This window comes from Protopterus annectens, chromosome 5.part1 (assembly GCF_019279795.1).
Source record: "Protopterus annectens isolate FY-2018-M chromosome 5.part1, PAN1.0, whole genome shotgun sequence".
Taxonomy (NCBI): Eukaryota; Metazoa; Chordata; order Ceratodontiformes; family Protopteridae; genus Protopterus; species Protopterus annectens.
The window spans coordinates 538,659,331-538,679,719 of NC_056736.1; the positions used below are offsets into that span (position 1 = coordinate 538,659,331).

Sequence of the window (20,389 nt, forward strand, 5' to 3'; positions counted from 1 at the left end):
AATGTATGAAGGAAGTTAGTCTCTGTCAGTTCAGCTAATCTATTTTCTTCATCTTGTAACTGTTGTTTAAGAGTCTCCTCATGGTCTGCCCGATATGTCTCAGGAACCTGTTCTGCTGAATCTGAAACTCCTATGCACTTTTGAAAAAATGTTTGTATAACTTGTCTAAACTTCCTGAACTCATTGTGTCTCTTTTTTAGAAGTTTACTACATTTTTTTGTAACAAAATGTACTAAGGGTTCTATCAGTAACTGATTTGACTCACATGTGGTGACAGGACATAACTGTTCAACATCTGAATATAATGGAAACACTTTAGCCTTAGTTAATTCTTTATTATGAACAGATCTGTCTTCACAGTCTATTGTTTTATGACATATAACATTTACCTCAGAACTTATGTCCCTACCATACCTCTAACATAACTAGATTTAATACAGACTTTTTATACATATTTTAGTTAAACACACACCCTCTTGGTTTTGGAAAGATACTGCCTTGATGATGCAAATGCTAACACATCTGTTCTTGTCCAAATGCTGATAAGTAAACGGTCTTCAAGAAAACGCCTTGTGGATTAGAAAAGCACATTTTTAAACTTTCTTAGAAAAGCATGTCCTGTTGTCCAGTGAAAGCAGATTACATTCTTGTCATGTCTGTAAGAAGTTCAGCTTTCTTGATGTGTGTGTAATGCACTTATAAGCAAGTTCCTTATTTTTTTAAGCCACAGTCATTCAGTATGGTTGCTGATCACATATTACTAAACTCTGTTTCTGCATTTAAGCAAGCTTTTTCTTTCAGCATATTTAATATCTAACAACCAGTAGCAAAAAAGTTTTAAAATAACACACATTTCAGATCTGTTAACCAATTTATTTTAATTGTCACCATTTCCTTCTACATTTGATCTTTAGTCAGCAAATGTCCTTCCTACATTTAAATTTAAGCCCAAAACAATGCATAATTAAACCAGCAAACACTGGACTGCAGCATGTGTTTTCCAATGCATTCTGGGTATGCAAAGAGAATTTGTTATCCACACTGGTTCTGCAGAAAAAGTTCCCTATTTTAAGGCAGTGTGTATCAATACCAAAACTAACAGGCACCAAAGTCCCTCTGACAAAGAATTAGCCCTATACTTACACTGGGTCTATACCATACTGTCAAAGTGTTAATACTTCGAATCACTAAAGATCGAACTTTAGTGATCGAAAACTTTGAATTGCTATAAAAATATTTTTAAAACAAAAAAAGAAAAACAAAAGGATGTAAGCAGGGGGGCAAGCCCCCCTGTACCCCCCACCCCCCGCTCTTTAAATATACCAACTCTGAGATCACACTACAGTGTAGGAAATGGAAATCATCCATTTTTGCACTGAAGTGCGATCTCTTACAGCCTTTAGGTTTTTCTTTTTTTTTGTTTTAAAAATATTTTTATAGCAATTTGAAGTTTTAAGACTTCGATCTTTAGTGATTTGAAGTATTAAAACTTCGACAATCTGATATAGACCCACTTACACCATAACCAGTGCTAGCGTATTGCTCTACTTCCTGGCTTTAGAGGTTTCACTACTCTTTGGCTTCTATAACTGACTCCATTCATTTGCAAACCTCCAGTGGTTTCTCTGCAAAGACAGCTGCATTTCTTTTCACATGATCCACTTGCAGCTTAAGCAAAGGAGAGGATTTTGCTAGTTTGGGATCATAGAACAATAACTGTGCTTTTTTAATGCAGTAGCATCTTGGATAAGTGTATTTCAGTTGATGATGACGTAGCCAAACATTCTTCTGCTGCTGCTGGATCTATGGACGTTTTTGTTCCCAGGGAAGCTTTAGAGTAGCAGGATAAAGTAACTTGAATTTATACTTCCTTTATTTGCATAATCTGATTGTGCAAAAGTACTTCTTCCTTTACTGGTTATTACACAGTAGTTATTATTAATGTAAACTACTATTTGCCATTAGGAGCCGCTTCTCTTCTTACCCCAATGTGGAAACAACAAGTCCTTTCAATTGATATGACTGACATTTTAATGAAAATATGCCTCAGAACTTTTATTTGCAGAGTCAGGTGAGTAAACATTGTGCGCATGTTCTATGTGAACTTATTCATGGGGACCTAAGCACACGCAGCAGGAGTACATTTTTTAGGAATCCCAGGTAAGTACTGCATTCAGAGGTTTACAGGATCGCTATGATTCTGAGGGTCTCATGATGTTATTTGTCTTCAAAGACTAATTAGTCTTTCATTTATTTCTTCTTGCTGACTTTTCCAATTCTGCATAACCACCTTTTAAGTCAGTAAGTCCCACGGATAACGCCTGTAATGCATCTCAAGGCATGGTTAAGAAGTAAGTCCCACGGATAACTCCTGTAATGCATCTCAAGGCATGGTTAAGAAGTAAGTCCCACAGATAAAGCCTGTAATGCATCTCAAGGCATGGTTAAGAAGTAAGTCCCACGGATAACTCCTGTAATGCATCTCAAGGCATGGTTAAGAGAAATTCAATTTATTTTCATCCCTTATTGTTAACCTCTGTAAGGTCTAGTTTTTTTCTACATATTTTGACTATTTCCTCATATGTTCTGTCAAATCTCTTGTTAGCTTCCTCTGTATCCATCTGAGCAGCACGTTTGATAACCATTTGTAGCGATGAACACTCTACCATGTGCTTGGACTGCACTTTCACGTGGTTTTAAAGACTGCACTTTTCTTTTCCCTGTTGCCTTTTTCTTTTTAGTCAGCATGTATTTTCTATTTCAAATCCTGTTGATTTCAGCCACAAAATAAATAGCCAAACAAATAAATAAATTATAATACATTTTAAAGTTTTGGAATAAGGGAGGTCTGCAAGGAGGCTTCCACTATCTCAGTGCCACTGGAGCATAAACGAAGTGTGACACGTACGTATATGGCTGACACAATACAAGACATACAAGGTAAATGGAGGAAATGCAGTTAATGGAAATGGATGTATCCAGCTTATACCCCAACATAATAGCAATGTGAAGAAGATTATAAAGCAGTACAAGTTCAAAGTTCTCATTTACAACTGAACTAAACGTTGCCCTTGTAAGACTAGCTGGCACTGTTTAGAAACAATGAATACATGCTAAATGCTGTTATGATGTAAAACTGTAGAACAGAATGAATATGGGATTTAAAGGAAGAAAACTGTATAAGTGACAATAAATGAAAATGTATTCTTGTGTGATTACTGTCAGCAATAAAATCTTTTGCTACTTAAAAAAAAAACTCTCTTCTAACCAAGATTTGGTCGAGGTATGAAATACCCAGTGATATTTTACTTTAGGATCACCAAGGATCACTAGCCTAGTTCACACAGATGTAGGCGGTGCCATCTTGATTGATATCCCATCTGGGCTGTCAGATGAGCTTGGTGGTTAGGACTTTTTTTTAATGTTATTCAACATCTGTACTTTTTGAACAGTAATAGGTTTAAGTACGTCAAAGTTATAAAAAAAAAAAAAAAAAAAAAAAAAGCATCAGTGAACAACGGCTGCACACATCCATCAAGGGGGCTGCCACAACCCCTGCACCCCCTGCAACAAACAATTTTAAGTGCTCTGCTGTGCTATTTCTGGCAGTGGGGAGAGGGGGTAGATGCCCCTTGATGGACACTACACTGTCTTACTTCATAACATCTCATCTTCTTAAAAACAACTTTTTCAAATAAACATTTACTGCTTCATAAGTAAAAAGTAGTACATTATAACTAAAATGTCTGCCAACATCACACAGGGGAAACATACCCAGAAGATTTTATAAATCAAATTAAAAGTTGTCTTCATGTCACACCTACACTGTAAAATCAGCGTAAAAAATGAATACTAAACCCAAAGCTTTTTTTCCTTAAAGGCAAGTAACAGTCTGTGTTATTGAGCCTCACAGCCTTTGTAAACATGATACATCAATGGGTGCACAAGACTAATGCCATTCCCAACACGGAGGTAAATGGAATACTTATTTTGATGCTCAGAATCCCAAAGATGGTTTGCATCCCTCTGAACTTTGCTGTTTGGACACTCAGTCTTCTGGCACTACTCAGTGCAGTTCAGGTAACCACAACCCACATAACTGACACACAGAGACGGCTCACTTACTGTGACCAAAGTGACTGGAATGTGATTAGTGGTCCAGGCACTCAAGGAACTAGAGAGGAGAGGCATGAAGGGGCTTGGTCTGCTTGACTCTTCCTACGGGGTAAGGGTGGGAGGGGCTCACACGACTTTATGGTACAATGGGCAGTGCAATCACATTGCTAAGGACCACAGAGACCACCTCTCATGCTCTGAGAGGAGGTGAGAGGGAGGGTTGCTTGGAGTTAATGCCCCCTGTGAAAATGGAGGGACATCCCCCACAGAAAGCCCACTGCACACCCCTCTCCAGTTTCTACCTATGTGTGCATGGTTACAGCCAGGAAGAAAACAATAAAAAAATGTGAACTGCCCCTGATGGCTGTCTAAATGATGGTCTCTCCTAGTCGACTCTTGCCCTGATGAAGTTGAAAGAATGGGATGACTGGCCAAAAGGGGACTACTGACTGACAGACAGCAATGACAAAAACCTGGGAAAAAATTATCCAGGTATCTTCCATCTGCCACCCGAAACTTATGCTTATGCAACTTTCTCCCTTTGTTTTTTCCTTCACCAGCTGTTAAAATGCACTACTAACAATTTTTTGAAAGACATGCCATCTAATGGCAGATGTAATGCCAACTTACAAGGCTCATCACGGACTTACTGCAACTCCTCCTCCTCACATTTTCATCACAACACTAACAAATGACAAATACTGAAACATGGAACTCTGTAACTAGTGTACCTTTTCCAATAAAAAGCAGATTATTTTAGACCAAGCTTTTTCCTTTATGTGCGAGGATAAGTCAGAAAAAGTATTCTCTGTCCATTTTAAATAATATATGGAGTCTTGTGGTCAGATCATTGATATCCTGCATAATTTCTGTAAACTGCATAGCACAATAGCTGCCCTAATATCGATGTCAAATGATACAGTAGGTAAGACTTTGAACTTTTTGAGGTTGATTTTGTGTGTCTATTTAAGTTGTTTGATTGTCTGTCTGTCTTTGCTGATGAGGAAAGTCCAAGTGGGTAAAGCCCGCTTTCAGCAGAAGGAGATAAGCTCCATCACAGTACATTTATATTAACAAGGGAAACCACAGAAAAAACAAACACAGGTACAAAATAAGTATACAATAAAGTATTTACAGCAATATGTATAAGTGTATACAGTTCTGGTAGCTCTAAATTTTTGCTGGAAGTAAATGATTTATACTTTAGAAAGTAAAACATTGCTGTAGTATAGGGTGCATCTTGATAAGCAATGCAAGGAGGTACAGACATTTTCTAAACAAAGCTAGGTTTAGCGTGTGGTGGAGGAGATAGGAACTTAGAAAAGATCTAGGTAAACTGAAAAACAGGAGAGAGAAACACGTGTATGACTGGAAAGGGAGTAGTAGCTTAAGATGGGGAAGAAAGATGGAGTGAATGCTGGGATATTGCAGAGTCAGCCAGGTACCGAGTATGGACATGACTAGGATTTATTCAGATGTAATTTGAGAAGGCTTTTAAAATGAGGTAGTTTGTCAGTGAGTTTAATGTGTTCTGGGATGGTGTTCCATATTTTTGACACACAGCAGAAGTAAAGTAAGTCTCCAGCTGAGTTATTAGACTTAAGTTATTTTTAATAAGAACTTATAGGGCACAGCAGAGGTTCCTTGAATGGGAATAGAATAGCCTGTGGGGTTGGTTGTTTCTGTAACGTATTACCTTTAACTGGTTTTGTACAGGTTTCTTTCTCCTTTACATCTACATTTGCCTTAGTCTGTTCAGAGGATTACACAATATGGAGCATTTGCTGTTATGGTTAAACTCCACTTGCTGCTTACTGTTTTACCTCTTCATACAAACAGCTTATGTCACCATTTTTCTTTGTATGTAGGTCATGGCTGAAAAAGGGCCTTTATGATCCAGTCCACATACTTAATTAAATAAAAAAATAAATAAACCCACTAATTACTGAAAAAATATAATAAAAAAAACTGATTTCAACTTACCTGAGCAACGTATACAAGACCAGATGAACTGTCAACAGCCACACCAAAAGACTGGCCAGTAAAATGCTCTGCAAATCTTGGCCATCCTGGATCTAATTTGTACAGCGGTGTCTCCAAAGATCTAAAATAACTCAGGACAAATCCTCCTATTACCTAGAAGAATGGGTGAAAACAAGTAAGCATCACATATGCCATTCAACATAATGTCTTGATCTTCTATATAAAGTAGTCATATTAATGAAAGGTATTCTGCAAAAGCTACTAGTTAAATGATTCACCATTCAGTTCACCCACAGTTCTTAAAAATGTGATACTCATAAATATTGTTTGATTATGCTCCTAGTGGAAACAGTTAAATAATATGATTTGATTTATTTATTTACTTGCCTTTGTTTACCAGGAAAGTCTGACTGGGCAAAGCACCTTTTCACTGAAGGCTTTGGGAGAAAAGCTCTACATTATATGCATTAAAATGAGATAATTGAAAAATGTAACATGTATGACACTCAGGACAACATAACTTAACAGGTGATTATGTTACATACACATTACAGTAAGAAAGTAAGAAAGTTGATAAGTTGCTTAACGATACATTTTTTCTTATATTTGTGATAAGGTTGATAAAATAGTGATTGGTGTATAATTTGAAAGCTCTGTACTGATTCGAGATTTTTGCACAGTGAGGGGAACTTTATTTTTAGATATGGATCGAGTCATCAGAATTGAAACTAGAAATGCAATAGCCTCTGCTGCTGTTTTAAGATATTCAGGTAGCCTGCCGGGGATAGTTGTAGCAGGCTTTAATTTTTTTTTAGGTATTTTTTGATGTTATCTGGGGGAACTGGTTGGAACAAAAAATTATGAAAGAGGTTATTTGACTGAGTAGGGACCTCAAGAGCTTGACTACTATCCTTACTTGGATAGAAGAAAGTTTCTTTGCTCACCAGTGGGAGTGGGGAGCCTTGAGCAGCCTACCTGTCCCTGTAGGAAGTGACCTCAGCACAAGAGCTGTAGTAATTGGTTGTTTTGGACCATTTCTAGCTCTTTTGAAGTTCCCTGTTTAAAATCCGCCTCTGGGCATTTTTTTCTGGCTATACTACTCAGACAAGCTCCTCGTGGTCCTGCAGAGTGGTCCTAGCTACAGAGAACTCAGAAAAGCGACTACTTTCTGGATTTAAGCATCTTTGCTGTTTTTTTACTTGAAATACCTTCTCTAGCTTACCCTAAACAAGCTTAAACTGTTTTTTAGCTGTTTGCTGCATTATTTAATATCTGCACTTAAAAGTTACATTTTAGATGAATTTGATATAAAGTTTGTTGTTTGTTTGTTTAATTTAACTGTTGAGGCTGCCCACTAAAGTGTGCTAGCCTGTGTAACTGATTTATTACTGTTTCTGCATTTTCTGTGTCTTTCTATCTAAAAACAAAACAAAAAAAAAATAATCCTTGTTTTCCCGCCTCTCCTTGACTAGTTTAGACCAGTTTACAGGCTTTGCTGTATTCTGGGCTGTGGTGTAGTTCCTGTGTTGTCCATTACCTTACTTGGATAGAAGGAAGTTTCTTTGCTCACCAGTGGGAGTGGGGAGCCTTGAGCAGCCTACCTGTCCCTGTAGGAAGTGACCTCAGCACAAGAGCTGTAGTAATTGGTTGTTTTGGACCATTTCTAGCTCTTTTGAAGTTCCCTGTTTAAAATCCGCCTCTGGGCATTTTTTTCTGGCTATACTACTCAGACAAGCTCCTCGTGGTCCTGCAGAGTGGTCCTAGCTACAGAGAACTCAGAAAAGCGACTACTTTCTGGATTTAAGTATCTTTGCTGTTTTTTTACTTGAAATACCTTCTCTAGCTTACCCTAAATAAGCTTAAACTGTTTTTTTAGCTGTTTGCTGCAGAACCCATAAAGTTAAAATCGCTGGAACAATGTCAGACTCAAAGCCAGTCACAAGTGGTGTCCCACAGGAATCTGTCCTGGGACCCCTCTTGTTCGGCATTTATTTCTCAGATGTTAAAGCAAACATGGGAGGGTTGTGGCTGACAAAGTTCGCAGATGACTGCAAATTAGGCGCCATAGTCGATACACCAGCGGACACTTACATCTTACAAAAAGGCCTCACAGAAACGGACAACTGGTGCCGGAGTCATGGCCTTAAACTAAATGCCAAAAAATGTATAGTCATCCCCTTTGGGAAAAACAAAGTACCCACAAATTATCACATAGACAACAACCCACTGAAAAAGTAATCAGAGACCTAGGGACCCAAGTCGACAGCGACCTCTCATTTGACACCCACGTTGCCAAAGTGGTTAGAAAAACATTCTACCTTGTACACCTTATCATGAAGGGATTCAAATCCAGATCCAAGGATGTCATTGTACCCCTATACTCCTCCCTCATCAGACCCATGATTGAGTACAATGCCCCATTTGGTATGTACCTCACCCGGCATTTGCAACAGCTGGAGAGACCACAAAAGTACCTCACCAAGAGGATCAAGGGTCTCCAACATATGTCTTATTCTGCCGGACTAAAGAAACTCCAGCTCTATTCAGTAGCATACCGCCTGCTCAGAGGTGATCTCTGCCTGACGTACAAGGCCATGTCCAATCAGGAACTGATGGACATGCTCCACCTCAAAAAATCCAAATCCATCAGAACCACGAGAGCTAAAGACTTAAACCTCGGCTCAAGTATGAATAGGACATGCTGGAGGGATAGATTCATAACCCAGAGGCTTCCCATGCTCTGGAACAAGATCCCAGTTCATGTTAGGCAGAGCCTCTCACTGACTCTCTTCAAGAGAAATCTTGATGAGTGGATGGGAGATCGTACGTTTACCCCAAGGGTCACATCTGTGTCACTACTAGACAGGGGCACAGTAAACTAATTCTATTATATAAGGGGACCTTCACTGTGTCACTACTAGACAGAGGCACAGTATTCTAAATCTATTCTGTGCATTTTGTACCATTTTATGGGGTGGCGAAAGATGCATCACTATGGCTAGGCTTACAAATGCCCCAGGGCAGATAGCCTAGTACTAAACTATGAAACTAGTCACCCTGTTGGTTAAGGACTGTGCTGTACATAAAGTGGGTATTGAATTGGTTGGCTATTTTACAATTTTGTTTCTGGGTGTTTAATGCTGGCTGTACAACTTGTCCTGGATTTAACAGTTTATTGACTGAAGCCTAGAACAGTTTTGGATTACTGGTGTGTATGGTTTGAATGGTTTGGTAGTAAGTTTTCTTACATCTGGAGCATTTCTCCCCGGGCCTCTGCTGAAAACAGGATCTGTGGAACCTAGTCAGACTTTCCTGGTCAACAAATGTTAAATAAATAAAATAAAAATAAATAAATAAATATTTGACAAGTTGTTTTTTAAGTTTTCTTTGCTTTCTCCAAATATTTTGGGTTTCTAATACTATGACAGGAATGGACTTCATTCCTAAGTCAAAGTATAATTAAATTTCATGAAATTAATATTGTTTCAATATTTGATGTAAGCCAGAAGTGTTCTTCGCAGCACCCACAATGTGTCCCGTAATGAGTCCTGCAATTTGTACTGAGATATATGTATTGGTAACATATCTAAATATGATTGTATACTCTTTTTTTATAAGACCTGTTGCTCCTACTACCACTGGAACTGTCTTGGTATCTTTCTTCCACATTGCTCTTTCTTCTGCCTGCAAATCCTGATTGTTTTATAACTTTGTGTCTCTCCGTACGCAAGACACTGTAGTCACTGGATGCAGTGATTTCAATGATCAATGCTACTTTTGTCTTTTTTCGTGGACCACTATATGTGGTTTTCTTGCGTCTATCTTTTGAACTCTTGGCAATGGGTGATCCCATGTGATGTAGACTTCATCATTTTCTATGATGCTTTGTGGCTCATGTTTCCAGTGTTTTTCAGCTTCTTCAGTATTATAATGTTTGCACAATCCCCACTGCAACAGTCTTGCCACATTATGCCTTTCATTATACAGTCCTTCTGCCATTAGTATATCACAACCAGCAACAAGGTTTGCAACTGTTTCCAATTCTGTTTTACAAAACCTACATTTGTTTGATTTTCCCACATGTTCAACACACTCTGTAAACCAATGTGTACGTAGCCCACTATCTTGGGCTGCCAATATTAACCTTTCATCTTTTGGTTTGAATTCACCTCTCCTTAACCATTCCTGCATTCAGTCCTGATCAACATGAGGTTCTTTCAGGAGTTTTTATACTTGCCACTATATTTATGCATTTTCCACATTTCTTCCCATCTTCATCTGATCCTTTAGCTTATATTCTTTCTTTTGCTTTTGGCAAATTCAGTTGCTGCCTGATTTTACCTACTTCTGGTTTGACTTGCATTCCTGCTTGATGCCAATATGCTTCTGCTAGACTAATAAGGGAAGTCATCTTAGATTTATTCTCCTCACGTTTCAAAACTTTCACAATGTTTGGGTCTTATGAGGTCAGCAGATATGCATGCAGTCCCATGACTGCAGATCTATACATGTAATCAATTTCAAGGAGGCCCATACCGCCTTCGGAACGGGGAATATATAATCTTAGTATGCACTGATTTTTATAAATCATTTGATAAGTATGAAGCATCCTTCTTGTTTTCCTGTCTAATCTATCCAACATGTTTTGGGACCAGTCAGTCATTCCAAAACTGTAAGTTAGGACAGGAAGAGCAAATTGGTTTACAGCTTGAATTTTGTTCCTAGATGTCAATGTTGTTTTCAGGATTAATTTAAGTCTTCTAAAATATTCTTTATTAAGTTTTATTAGTATTCGTTCATGCTTTATTGCTGATCCTTCATCAGTTCCCAAATATTTATACACTCCCTCTTGCTCAAGTTCTTTTATATCACATCCTTGTCCCAAACTGATGTTTTCTTGGTGCTGTAGCTTTCCTGCTTGAAGGGCTGCTTTTGCACATTAACCAAGACCAAATGACATTCTTATATCATCTGAAAAAGTTTCGACTACCTGCAGTTGTGCTTTCAGTTCCTCATCTGATGAGATATACAGTTTTAAATCATTGACAAAGAGAAGATGAGAAGTCTTTACACTTTGTTGCTTTCTGGGAGCCAAATTATAGCCATGACCTAATCTTTTAAGCAGACAGCTTAATGGATTAAGGGCAAGGCAAAAGAGCAATGGTGACAGAGTCACCCTGGAATATACCACTTTGGATTTTTATCCCTGAAATAATAATAACTTGCCCTCTATCATGGCTTAACTGCACAGTGGTTTTCTACTGTTTCATGGTCGCTGTGATGTAGTTTATCAGTGTAGGGTGCATCTTACACATTGTTAAACACTATTTTATCCATGAATGTGGGATACTGTCAAATGCTTTTTTGTAGCCAATCCATGCCATACTTAAGATTCTTCCCTTTTTTACAGTCCTCCACTATAACTTTATTTAACAACAAATGATCTTTTGTTCCATATGACTTTCTTTTATTGCCATAATTGAGTTTTCTTCTAAATTACTATAAACTCTGTTGGCATCAATTCCAGGGTATAGTTTATACATCGGTGAAAGGCAAGTTATTGGTCTATAATTTTTAGGATAGCTTGCAGGTTCACTCTTAAGTAGGAGCATTGTTTTTCCTGTTGTTAGCCAGGTTGATGTCTGTTCGGGGTGTGCATACAAATAGTTTTTAGTCATTACTAAATCTTTGTGCAAATATGCCAATACCTTTAACCAGACGTTAGGTACTGCATCTGGGCCTGGGTTTTTCCAATCAGAGGCTTTTCTTAACTTTGTTTCAATCTCTCTGGCTGTTACTTACTTCATCCTATTTCATATCCTGTACCTTTGAACTTATTTGTTTACTTTTTCTATCCATTTAGCATCTTTCTTATGTTCCACATGTTCTTCATAAATACTTCTCCAAAATGTATCTAGTTCTTTTTGTGGTGGTCTTTCAAATTCCTTTTACCTTGTTTCCCAATTCTCTATAAAACTTTTTTGGGTCATCATAAATTGCTTATTTTGTACTTTTCCTTTATATTTATCTGTGTATCTTCTAAGTTGTTCTGCCTGTACTGATATTTTTAGTTTATTATTTGCGATAGTGCACAATAAATCCCAATCCATTATAACTGGTCTTGCAGCATAATTACTTAATTACCATATACTTTTATTAACTTGGGTCTGCACATTTTCAGCTAGATTTCTTAATAATTCTATTTACCTTTTTAATTTTTTCTATGCACTGTCATAGATGTCTGCCTTTTAAATGTGTGCCTTAAATATCCTGTAAATATTTGTGAGCTATAATGGTTTACTAAAACCTATAATTTCTGTATTTCAGATCTATACCTTTGCATACTCTGTCAGTGTCCTTTTAACTTTCTGCCCAATGTACAATAATTATGTAAAGTGTACTGCAGTCTGTAAATTAATTAAATTAAACGTGCCCTGTTATGCCTCGAGCATACTGAATAACTATTACTACCTGTTCTTTAGATAACTTGTTTTAATAAGCCTGTTACAAATAATTCTTTCACTTTGCCCTTAAACTGACTGAATCATGTGAAGTGTGATGTAATTGCATGTTGTAACTGAGTATGAATGTTATATTCTGAAATCTGACTGAACTGTACTATACTGAATGCATAACTGAGTATGAATGTCATATTCTGAACTTTGAAATTTACATTAAAGTGATACATGTTTATACTGAACATTTGAAATAGCTCTGTATATTCTGGAAACTAAGTAAACATACTAAAGGAATATATTTTGCCAATGTTACCTAAACACAGACAAAAGCATGACTGAAAACTGGTAAATGTTATATTCTGGAAACTAAACTATTAGTACCTTTTCCTGTCAATATTGTCTGAACATAGATAAAAACAAGCTGAAAACTAGTACTGTTATACAATTGTCTGAAAACATTAGAACATTTCCAGGCCTTTCAAACCTCCCATTTTCCATCTCTTGTGTAAGGCTGGGTGATTGATGTTCTTGACTGTATTAAAATCAAACTGAACAATCAACCTGGAAATTATTTAAAATAACATTTGCAGCTTTAACTATTACAAGGTGATAGCATTGCTTGTTGCACTGACTTTATTTACATTTTTCTGCATAAAATAAACATATGCTGCTAATAAATTCTTGTAAAAGTCTGCAAACAAATTAATAAAGTACTACAGTGAACTAAACCCATTGTTTGCAATTTTGCAACTGAACTGATAATGTACTAGAGTGAAATGGGGAAGGCTGTAACTTTATTATTAAATCAAACGGAAAGCTAAGTGGCACCATTTTTCCTGTCATAACCTCAAATGAAACTAAAGTAGTAATCTAACACTGTATTCATATTTTAACATTTTTTTGCATTTCTGCACCTCTATAAATTAATCTTAACTGCTGAACTTTCTACGTTCACTCTTGTGACCCTCAGGTCCTAACATGCTATTGTGTGTGAAATTCCACCCACTGTCTTAGCATAGCCATTCTATTAGTTGACATCCTTTAATTTTTTTCAGTACTACTAAATGCTGCAAGGAGTTATCGTTAATCTATAATTTTCTTTGATAAATAGTACGATGTGTAACTGCATAAAATGCCACTAAGAAACTTAACTTCAATGTTTTATGGCATACAGCGCTGCCTTTAATTTATCTTGCTAAGCTGGCCTGTAATCTGATAAACTGCACTTTCTGCATGAAATATATACAATTTTGAACTATTTACATAGACATATTTATTACTATAGTTGAACTGATCGATTCTAGAAGATTACTTGTCTGTCCTTTATACAATAGGAGATGAACTTGTGGCTTTAGTGACACATATTTATGATCCACTCTTTTCTTGTATTGGATCTGAAACTGTACTGCCACTTCCAAAATGTAGCATTGACTTTAAATGTTACATTCCGTAAACTAGCAAAACATCATTTAATATCTGTGAATGCCTTTTTGTCTCCGTCTGTATCAAGATATTATTTATGCATTGCAACACTTTACTACCATAATGTCTGTTAAACAAAACAGTAACACAAAAAATTAAATTTGCCAAATCTGTAACTGTAAATCCTTTACTTTGCAAATTAACTTCACGGTCATTTCTGATATACCCTACACAAACTGCTACCCTTTTTTCTCACTGGCCACACTCAATATGTCTTTCTGACCACTTCAGCTGTGTCAGCTGAACTGGAATTTATTTTATCTTTAATCCATAAATCTGCATGTTCCTGTCGTAACCAATTCTTTAAATTCTATACATCTGCACAATTTACTGCATGCAAATTTTTATCTGTGTGCACTACTGTACATACCGTAGCATTTTTATTTTTCCAAAAAAATCTTGTTACTGAAGTCTAAAACAACATATAACTATGATGACATGTCCATACCTAGTATGGAGCGGTTACACTTCGAACTGTTAACTGATGTAATCTTTGACCCTTTCAGTTCTGACAAAACTGCATTAGTTTCCTCTTGTAAAGATCCATTTGTAACCGAAATTGATTTGTCTGTAGTAATCAGTACATTATTCCATAATTTGTCTGTAAACAATGAAAAGATTGTCATTTCTTTCAACCTTAAACAATGACAGATAGATAATCTGGTACTTGTCTCCCACACACTTTATAGACAAGGTGAAAAAATCCTTTTTTGTAGAATTAGCAACAACACTGTCTTGAGCTATGGAATGCTTTTTTTTCCCTTTATTTTTCCGTGAAACACTATTAAAAACATTGACTTGAGGTAAGGTATGCATTTTTCCTTTACTTTCCCTGAAATCTATATATCGTTTATGCTTGCCTTTACTTTATCAAACTGATTAAAATCTGAACTCTGATTACTCTTATCCCCCCTCAGTGTAATATTTGCACTGGCTTCTAAAAACAAGAAACTAGAATTTATTACATTCTGAACATCTGTATTTGAAAAAACATGTACTTGAGATGAAGCAAATGTTTCTTTCTAGTTGGTCTGGAAATCTGCATGTTAAGTACACTAACTATGTTGATGTATGTATTTACAATACTGCTACTTAACTCTGTACTTTGAATTACATGTAAACAAGAATTTATAGCATTTTGAACATATGCAACAGGAACTTGAGACATTGTAAATATTTGCTTTATGTTTGGGTTGGGAAAACAGTGTCACTTTAAACTGTTAAAAAAAAATAAATATATATATATATATATATATATATATATATATATATAACATATATATATTATTGCAAAAAAGTTAAGCTGGCTGCTGCAATACTGCGACTTAACTCTGTATCGAATTATATATGCTGTAGTATTTATGCTGAGTTCTGAAGACTATAAATAAGAATTTGTTATTTAAGTGTGAAACCATACTAACAGAAGCTGACTCATTCTGTGAATGATGAGGTAGTGTGCCTGTTGCAGTGTGCTTCTGTGATTAACCCTTTTGCGTCTGGAAAGATGTAACATTCCTGAACTAATAACCTTTAAATTTAAATGAACATTTCTGGAACTCAGTTTTTTAGACCGTTTTACCCAATTTTTAATGTTAAACCAAACATTTACTAGTGTATTAATTGCAGAAGTATTGTTTGACATGTTTATACAAGAAATATGCAAAAATGACTTTTACTGATGTATTTAAACTTTTCTGAGTTTTTACCTAAAAAGTGCATATCAAGTCTTAGATAATTTTATGATTATGGAAGAACATGCCCCGTCATCTGCAGCTTTTTAAACTTTTTCTTCCCTCTTGGCTGTCTGATGTCACACTGGAAACTTGAAAGTTTGTGCAGATGGGGAAATATGCTGCTATAAACTGGATAATGTCTTTTTATATTCTGAAGGAACACTGTTGAAGGCTGTAGATTTTCTGGAATTGTGCTAATCTGTTGATGTTCTTTTAGGCTTTTCCTGAAGTAGTATTTAAACACTGGTGCTCTGCAATCTAACAACTCCAATTACTGTATGTAGGGGTACGTCGTTTGCTCTGGCTGTTTTCTGTATGAAGTTTACATCAGAAATATTAGTGCTGTCTTACCGAAAGGTCTGCTCTGTAAGAAGTAACTATAGTTCTGTCAGCGGTGACCTTATTTTGTATGGAGTTTACAATCTCCCATTTGGAAAATCACTGGCGTGCTGAAAAGTCTGTTATAAAACGTTTGGTGTAGTTACCGACAGATTGGAAAAAGTGTCGCTTTAAACTGTTAACAAAACATAAAATAAAAAATATATACTGCAAAAATTAAACCTTGAGGTTAAGCTGGCTGCTGCACTTGAAAGGGTTACTCACTGCAGCTGTCTCTGCTGAAGTTCTGAAGAAGTGTTCCAAATGAACACTGGTGCACTTAGTCTGACTGCTGACAAAGTTGCTTTGAATGAAGCACTGCTGCTCCGTAGTTGGCTCTGTAGAACAGACAGTCTGACTGCTAATGCAAGGTTGCTATGGGGTTTTGGGACTTACTTTTACTGCTTCCCCCCATTCATGGTGGCTTGCTACTGTAAGAATTGATAAGAGTGCAGCATACTGGAATTAAATGGAAACAACTAAAATGAGACTGGAATGAATGTCTTTATTTGTTAATTACCCAAACTTATGCTGAATAGATGCCAGTCTCTCCTTTATGGGCCAAGTCGTTTCATACTTTTTAGAATGATTCTGCATGCGCTGTAATTCGGTTTAGATGTTAGCAATATCTGAATATGGTCTCCAATAACAGTGGTAATAAACAATAACAAATAAACAATAACAGTCTGAAATTCTGGAATGCTGGATAACAGTAACAGTGCTGATAAACATATCCAAAATTTCAGCATGTACATTCTGATTCTTCTGAATATCAACTGAAACAGAGTTTTCCTCCTGAATAGTATGGATATTTAACCTGACTTCTGTACTCATGCTCAAGTGTCTGCTCTGCAAAGACCTTTATCATTACCTGTCCCAAAACTAACTGACTCAAATGAACGTGTCTGAAGTATATCCTAATAACATCAAAAACCTGTAATGTTTTACACACCTCTTTAGCCTTGGTTTCCAAGCCTTGTCTTGCATGTGCCTTACAGTCTACTTTTTATCTTACATTCCATTGCAAGTACACATATCTTTCCCTCAAGAAAGGAACATTCTGTAGCTCTCCCTTTAAACTGTTACTTCTGTACATCTCATGCTTAGCCAGCAAGATTATCTTTTCCTTTCTAATGAACTGTTTTTCCCTGAAACTGAATGTATACATGAAAACACAAGTCTGACTCTATATTTTCAGGCCTATGACTCTACCTTAATGTACTGCAGTGAACTCACTAAAAATACCCCAAGTCTAACAGTCAGGCATTTATATTTTATATACATGTCAGTCATATTTTTATCAAGGAAAAGTTGTGGATAGTAATTAATAAAGTGCTGATGGACTTTATCTGGGAAGGGAAGAGGGCAAGGGTCAAGTATGATAAGATACCTCTTCCAATAGGACAAGGTGGCTTAGGATTACCCAATATGAAAGGAAATTTTAGAGGTACACAGTTAAGGCTCACATACATAATCTAAGCAGAAAGTTATAATTTAAAGTGGAAAGGGATGATGATGAAGCAGTGAGATTCAAGAAATAAAGAGAGAGTGGGATTTTGGATGCAAATCCTTAAGGACAGTAACAACAACAGCTACACAGAATATTACATTCATAAAATAGCAGAACGCATTCTAAGACCTAAGCCAACACAAGAATGGGAAAAGGAGATTCTACTGATAGGGATGACTGCAGTGGGATCAGGTCACTCCACTGAAGGTGATTTCAAAGAAACATTTGACAAAACTGGAGATTGCCTTTTTATTCACTGTTGTGTGACCTCAGATGATATACATAATTCTGGGGGATTGTGTTGGGTGTCTTCCTACACTGGGACCTGCCCCTGTAAAAAAAAAAAAAAAAGGTTCAATGTTTGCTGAAAGCAGTTTCGGTGAACTGGTTTTGTTTTACTTGCATTCATTGAAACTGCCTTCAATGGATTGATATGAACTTGACTGCAATTTTGGGTACAGAGAATAGGCAAGTGGGGGTTGGAATTTACTTGTGAAAACTGGCAAAGGAACAAAGATATTGGAAGGTAATAGCTAGACAGGGAAAGGTAACAGAATGGAAAGCGGGAAGAAATGTCTACCTGGCCTATCAGGGATTAATATCAGAGTATAGGCAAAAATAAGGGATTAGGGAATCCTAAGTGAAAGACTTATTCGGATAGAGTTTTTAGTTGAATCTAGAGCAGAAGCTGTTCTTAAAAAAGAGATAATTAATATGGCATATAAAATATTGCACAATAAAGGAATCAGAGGAGGTTAGAAAAGATTGTAAAGAGAGGTTGGATAAGCAATTCACAAAGAAACGATGGGAGTACATATGTATGACTCTCAAATATGCAGCAAAGTCTAGAAGATTTAGGATTTTTCCTTGGAAATATCTGTATAGGCATTTTATACCCCAAGCAGACTCCAAAGAGTTTTTCTCAGGTAGATGGCAAATGTTGGAGGTGTGATGGGGAAGAAAAAGGTTACTGGGAACATATGTTCTGGGAGTGTAATTGGTTGGCAGACTTCAAAAATCTTCTACAGCACACTATGTCAGAAACATTCAGCATGCAAATATATGTATCTAAGGAAATTTTTTATTGAGCTGGGATACAGGATTTGAATTGTCTAGACATAGTAAGGCCTTGTTAAGTTTAATTTTGGTGGCTACAAAAAAAACATAATTACTAGAAAATGGAAATCAAAGTCTAAACCAGCTGAAGTAGTGAATATTGCAAATGAGATAAAGGAACTGGAAGTGGGATCTTTAGAAAAGGGTAAAAGCAAATTGCAGAGAAAATGGAAATTTTGGGTACAATATAATGTTTTGGAGGAGGAGTGAAATTTAAGGGAAGGCTGGAATGGAGCAATTTATGTAATGCTGAATTGATGACAATTGTATAAAAGAATGTATACTATGGTGTTATATGTGTTTGTAACTGTTAGCATGTTTTTTTTTCTAAATGTATGTTTGCCTAAGTCTTGTGTGATAATTCAATAAACGTGTTAAAACAAAATAGCCTCCCAGGTCAAGGACAACTACAAAGCTTTCTTTTTTCTAATGTCCAAAACCTCAAAAGACATTACACGACAGTGTGCATAACTTGTAAATGGGATCAAATCATATAGCTGCGAGACATAGCAAATCTGCTGAACAACAAAATTCAGCTCAAATTTTAAATTCCTCCCTCACTCAGTCACCTCTAGGCAATAACATCAAGCATAAGCACCCCCCCCCCCAACTATCAATAGTGAGCAGGTCCTAAGTGACATAAGAACTAGACAGGCTTTGTGCCACACATATGGAGGACTGCAACAGTCATACAGCTGCACAAGGGTAGCCCATCAATGGACCCTGGGAACTGGAAAGAATTATCATGGAAATTATTAATAGTGATATAGGAAACCTTCAAACACAGGGTCAAATCCACTTTGGCTTTGTCAATGGCATATCATGCCTACTAAACTGGTGGACTTATTTGAAAAAGTCACTACGACAATAGACGAGAACAAAATGGTGCTTACTACTTACTTTGACTCGGCTAAGGCATCTGATACAATTCCTCACAAAGGAATTTAAAACTATCAGAATTAGATGTAAACCCTTATGTTACTCACTGGCTAGCCAGCTGGCTCTTACAGAGGATCAAGGAAGTTAGGAAAGGGGAGACTACCTCCACAAATAAGTCAGTCACTAGTGGAATCCCTCTGGGCTCTGTACTGGTTCCTTTCCTTTTGGCTATTTATTTTTTAGAAGTCAAGACCAATGTCAAGGGCCTCTAGCTGACCAAGTTTGCAGATGACTGCAAACTAGAAGAGTCACAGAATCCCCCCAATGCACTAACATCCTACACAAAAGGACTAATACAGACAAATGACTGGTGCCAAATACATGGCTAAAAACTCACTGCTAAGAAATGAACAGTACGCTTTGGGAAGTCGGTCACCCTAGAAAACTACCTCATTGACAGCAAACCCTAAAAGTAGACCCAGTAGTCAAGGATTTGGGGGCATATGTAGACAGTAACCTATCCTTTCAACCAAAACATGTCTAAAGTAGTAAGGAAATCATTCAATGTGGCTCAACTTACAAATAAAGGCATAATATCTAGATTCAAGGATATCATTGTTCCACTATATTCATCCCTCAGAAGACCCATCGAGTACAACTGCCCCCTTCACTAGGTACCTGACTAGGAACATGCAACTGGAATGTCCACAGAGGTTCCTAACAAAAAGAATATA

The 20,389-nt window shown here is 36.7% G+C and overlaps 1 protein-coding gene across 1 annotated transcript in view; it reads right to left on the bottom strand.

The window, feature by feature from the left end:
* The window catches only part of NHLRC3 (NHL repeat containing 3), a 244,191-nt gene that overhangs the window by 218,346 nt on the left and 5,456 nt on the right, over positions 1-20,389 (bottom strand). Inside the window, exon 2 of the mRNA XM_044073162.1 lies at positions 6,100-6,252. Coding sequence (XP_043929097.1) covers positions 6,100-6,252 — 153 coding nt within the window. The remainder of the gene's footprint in view (positions 1-6,099; positions 6,253-20,389) is intronic.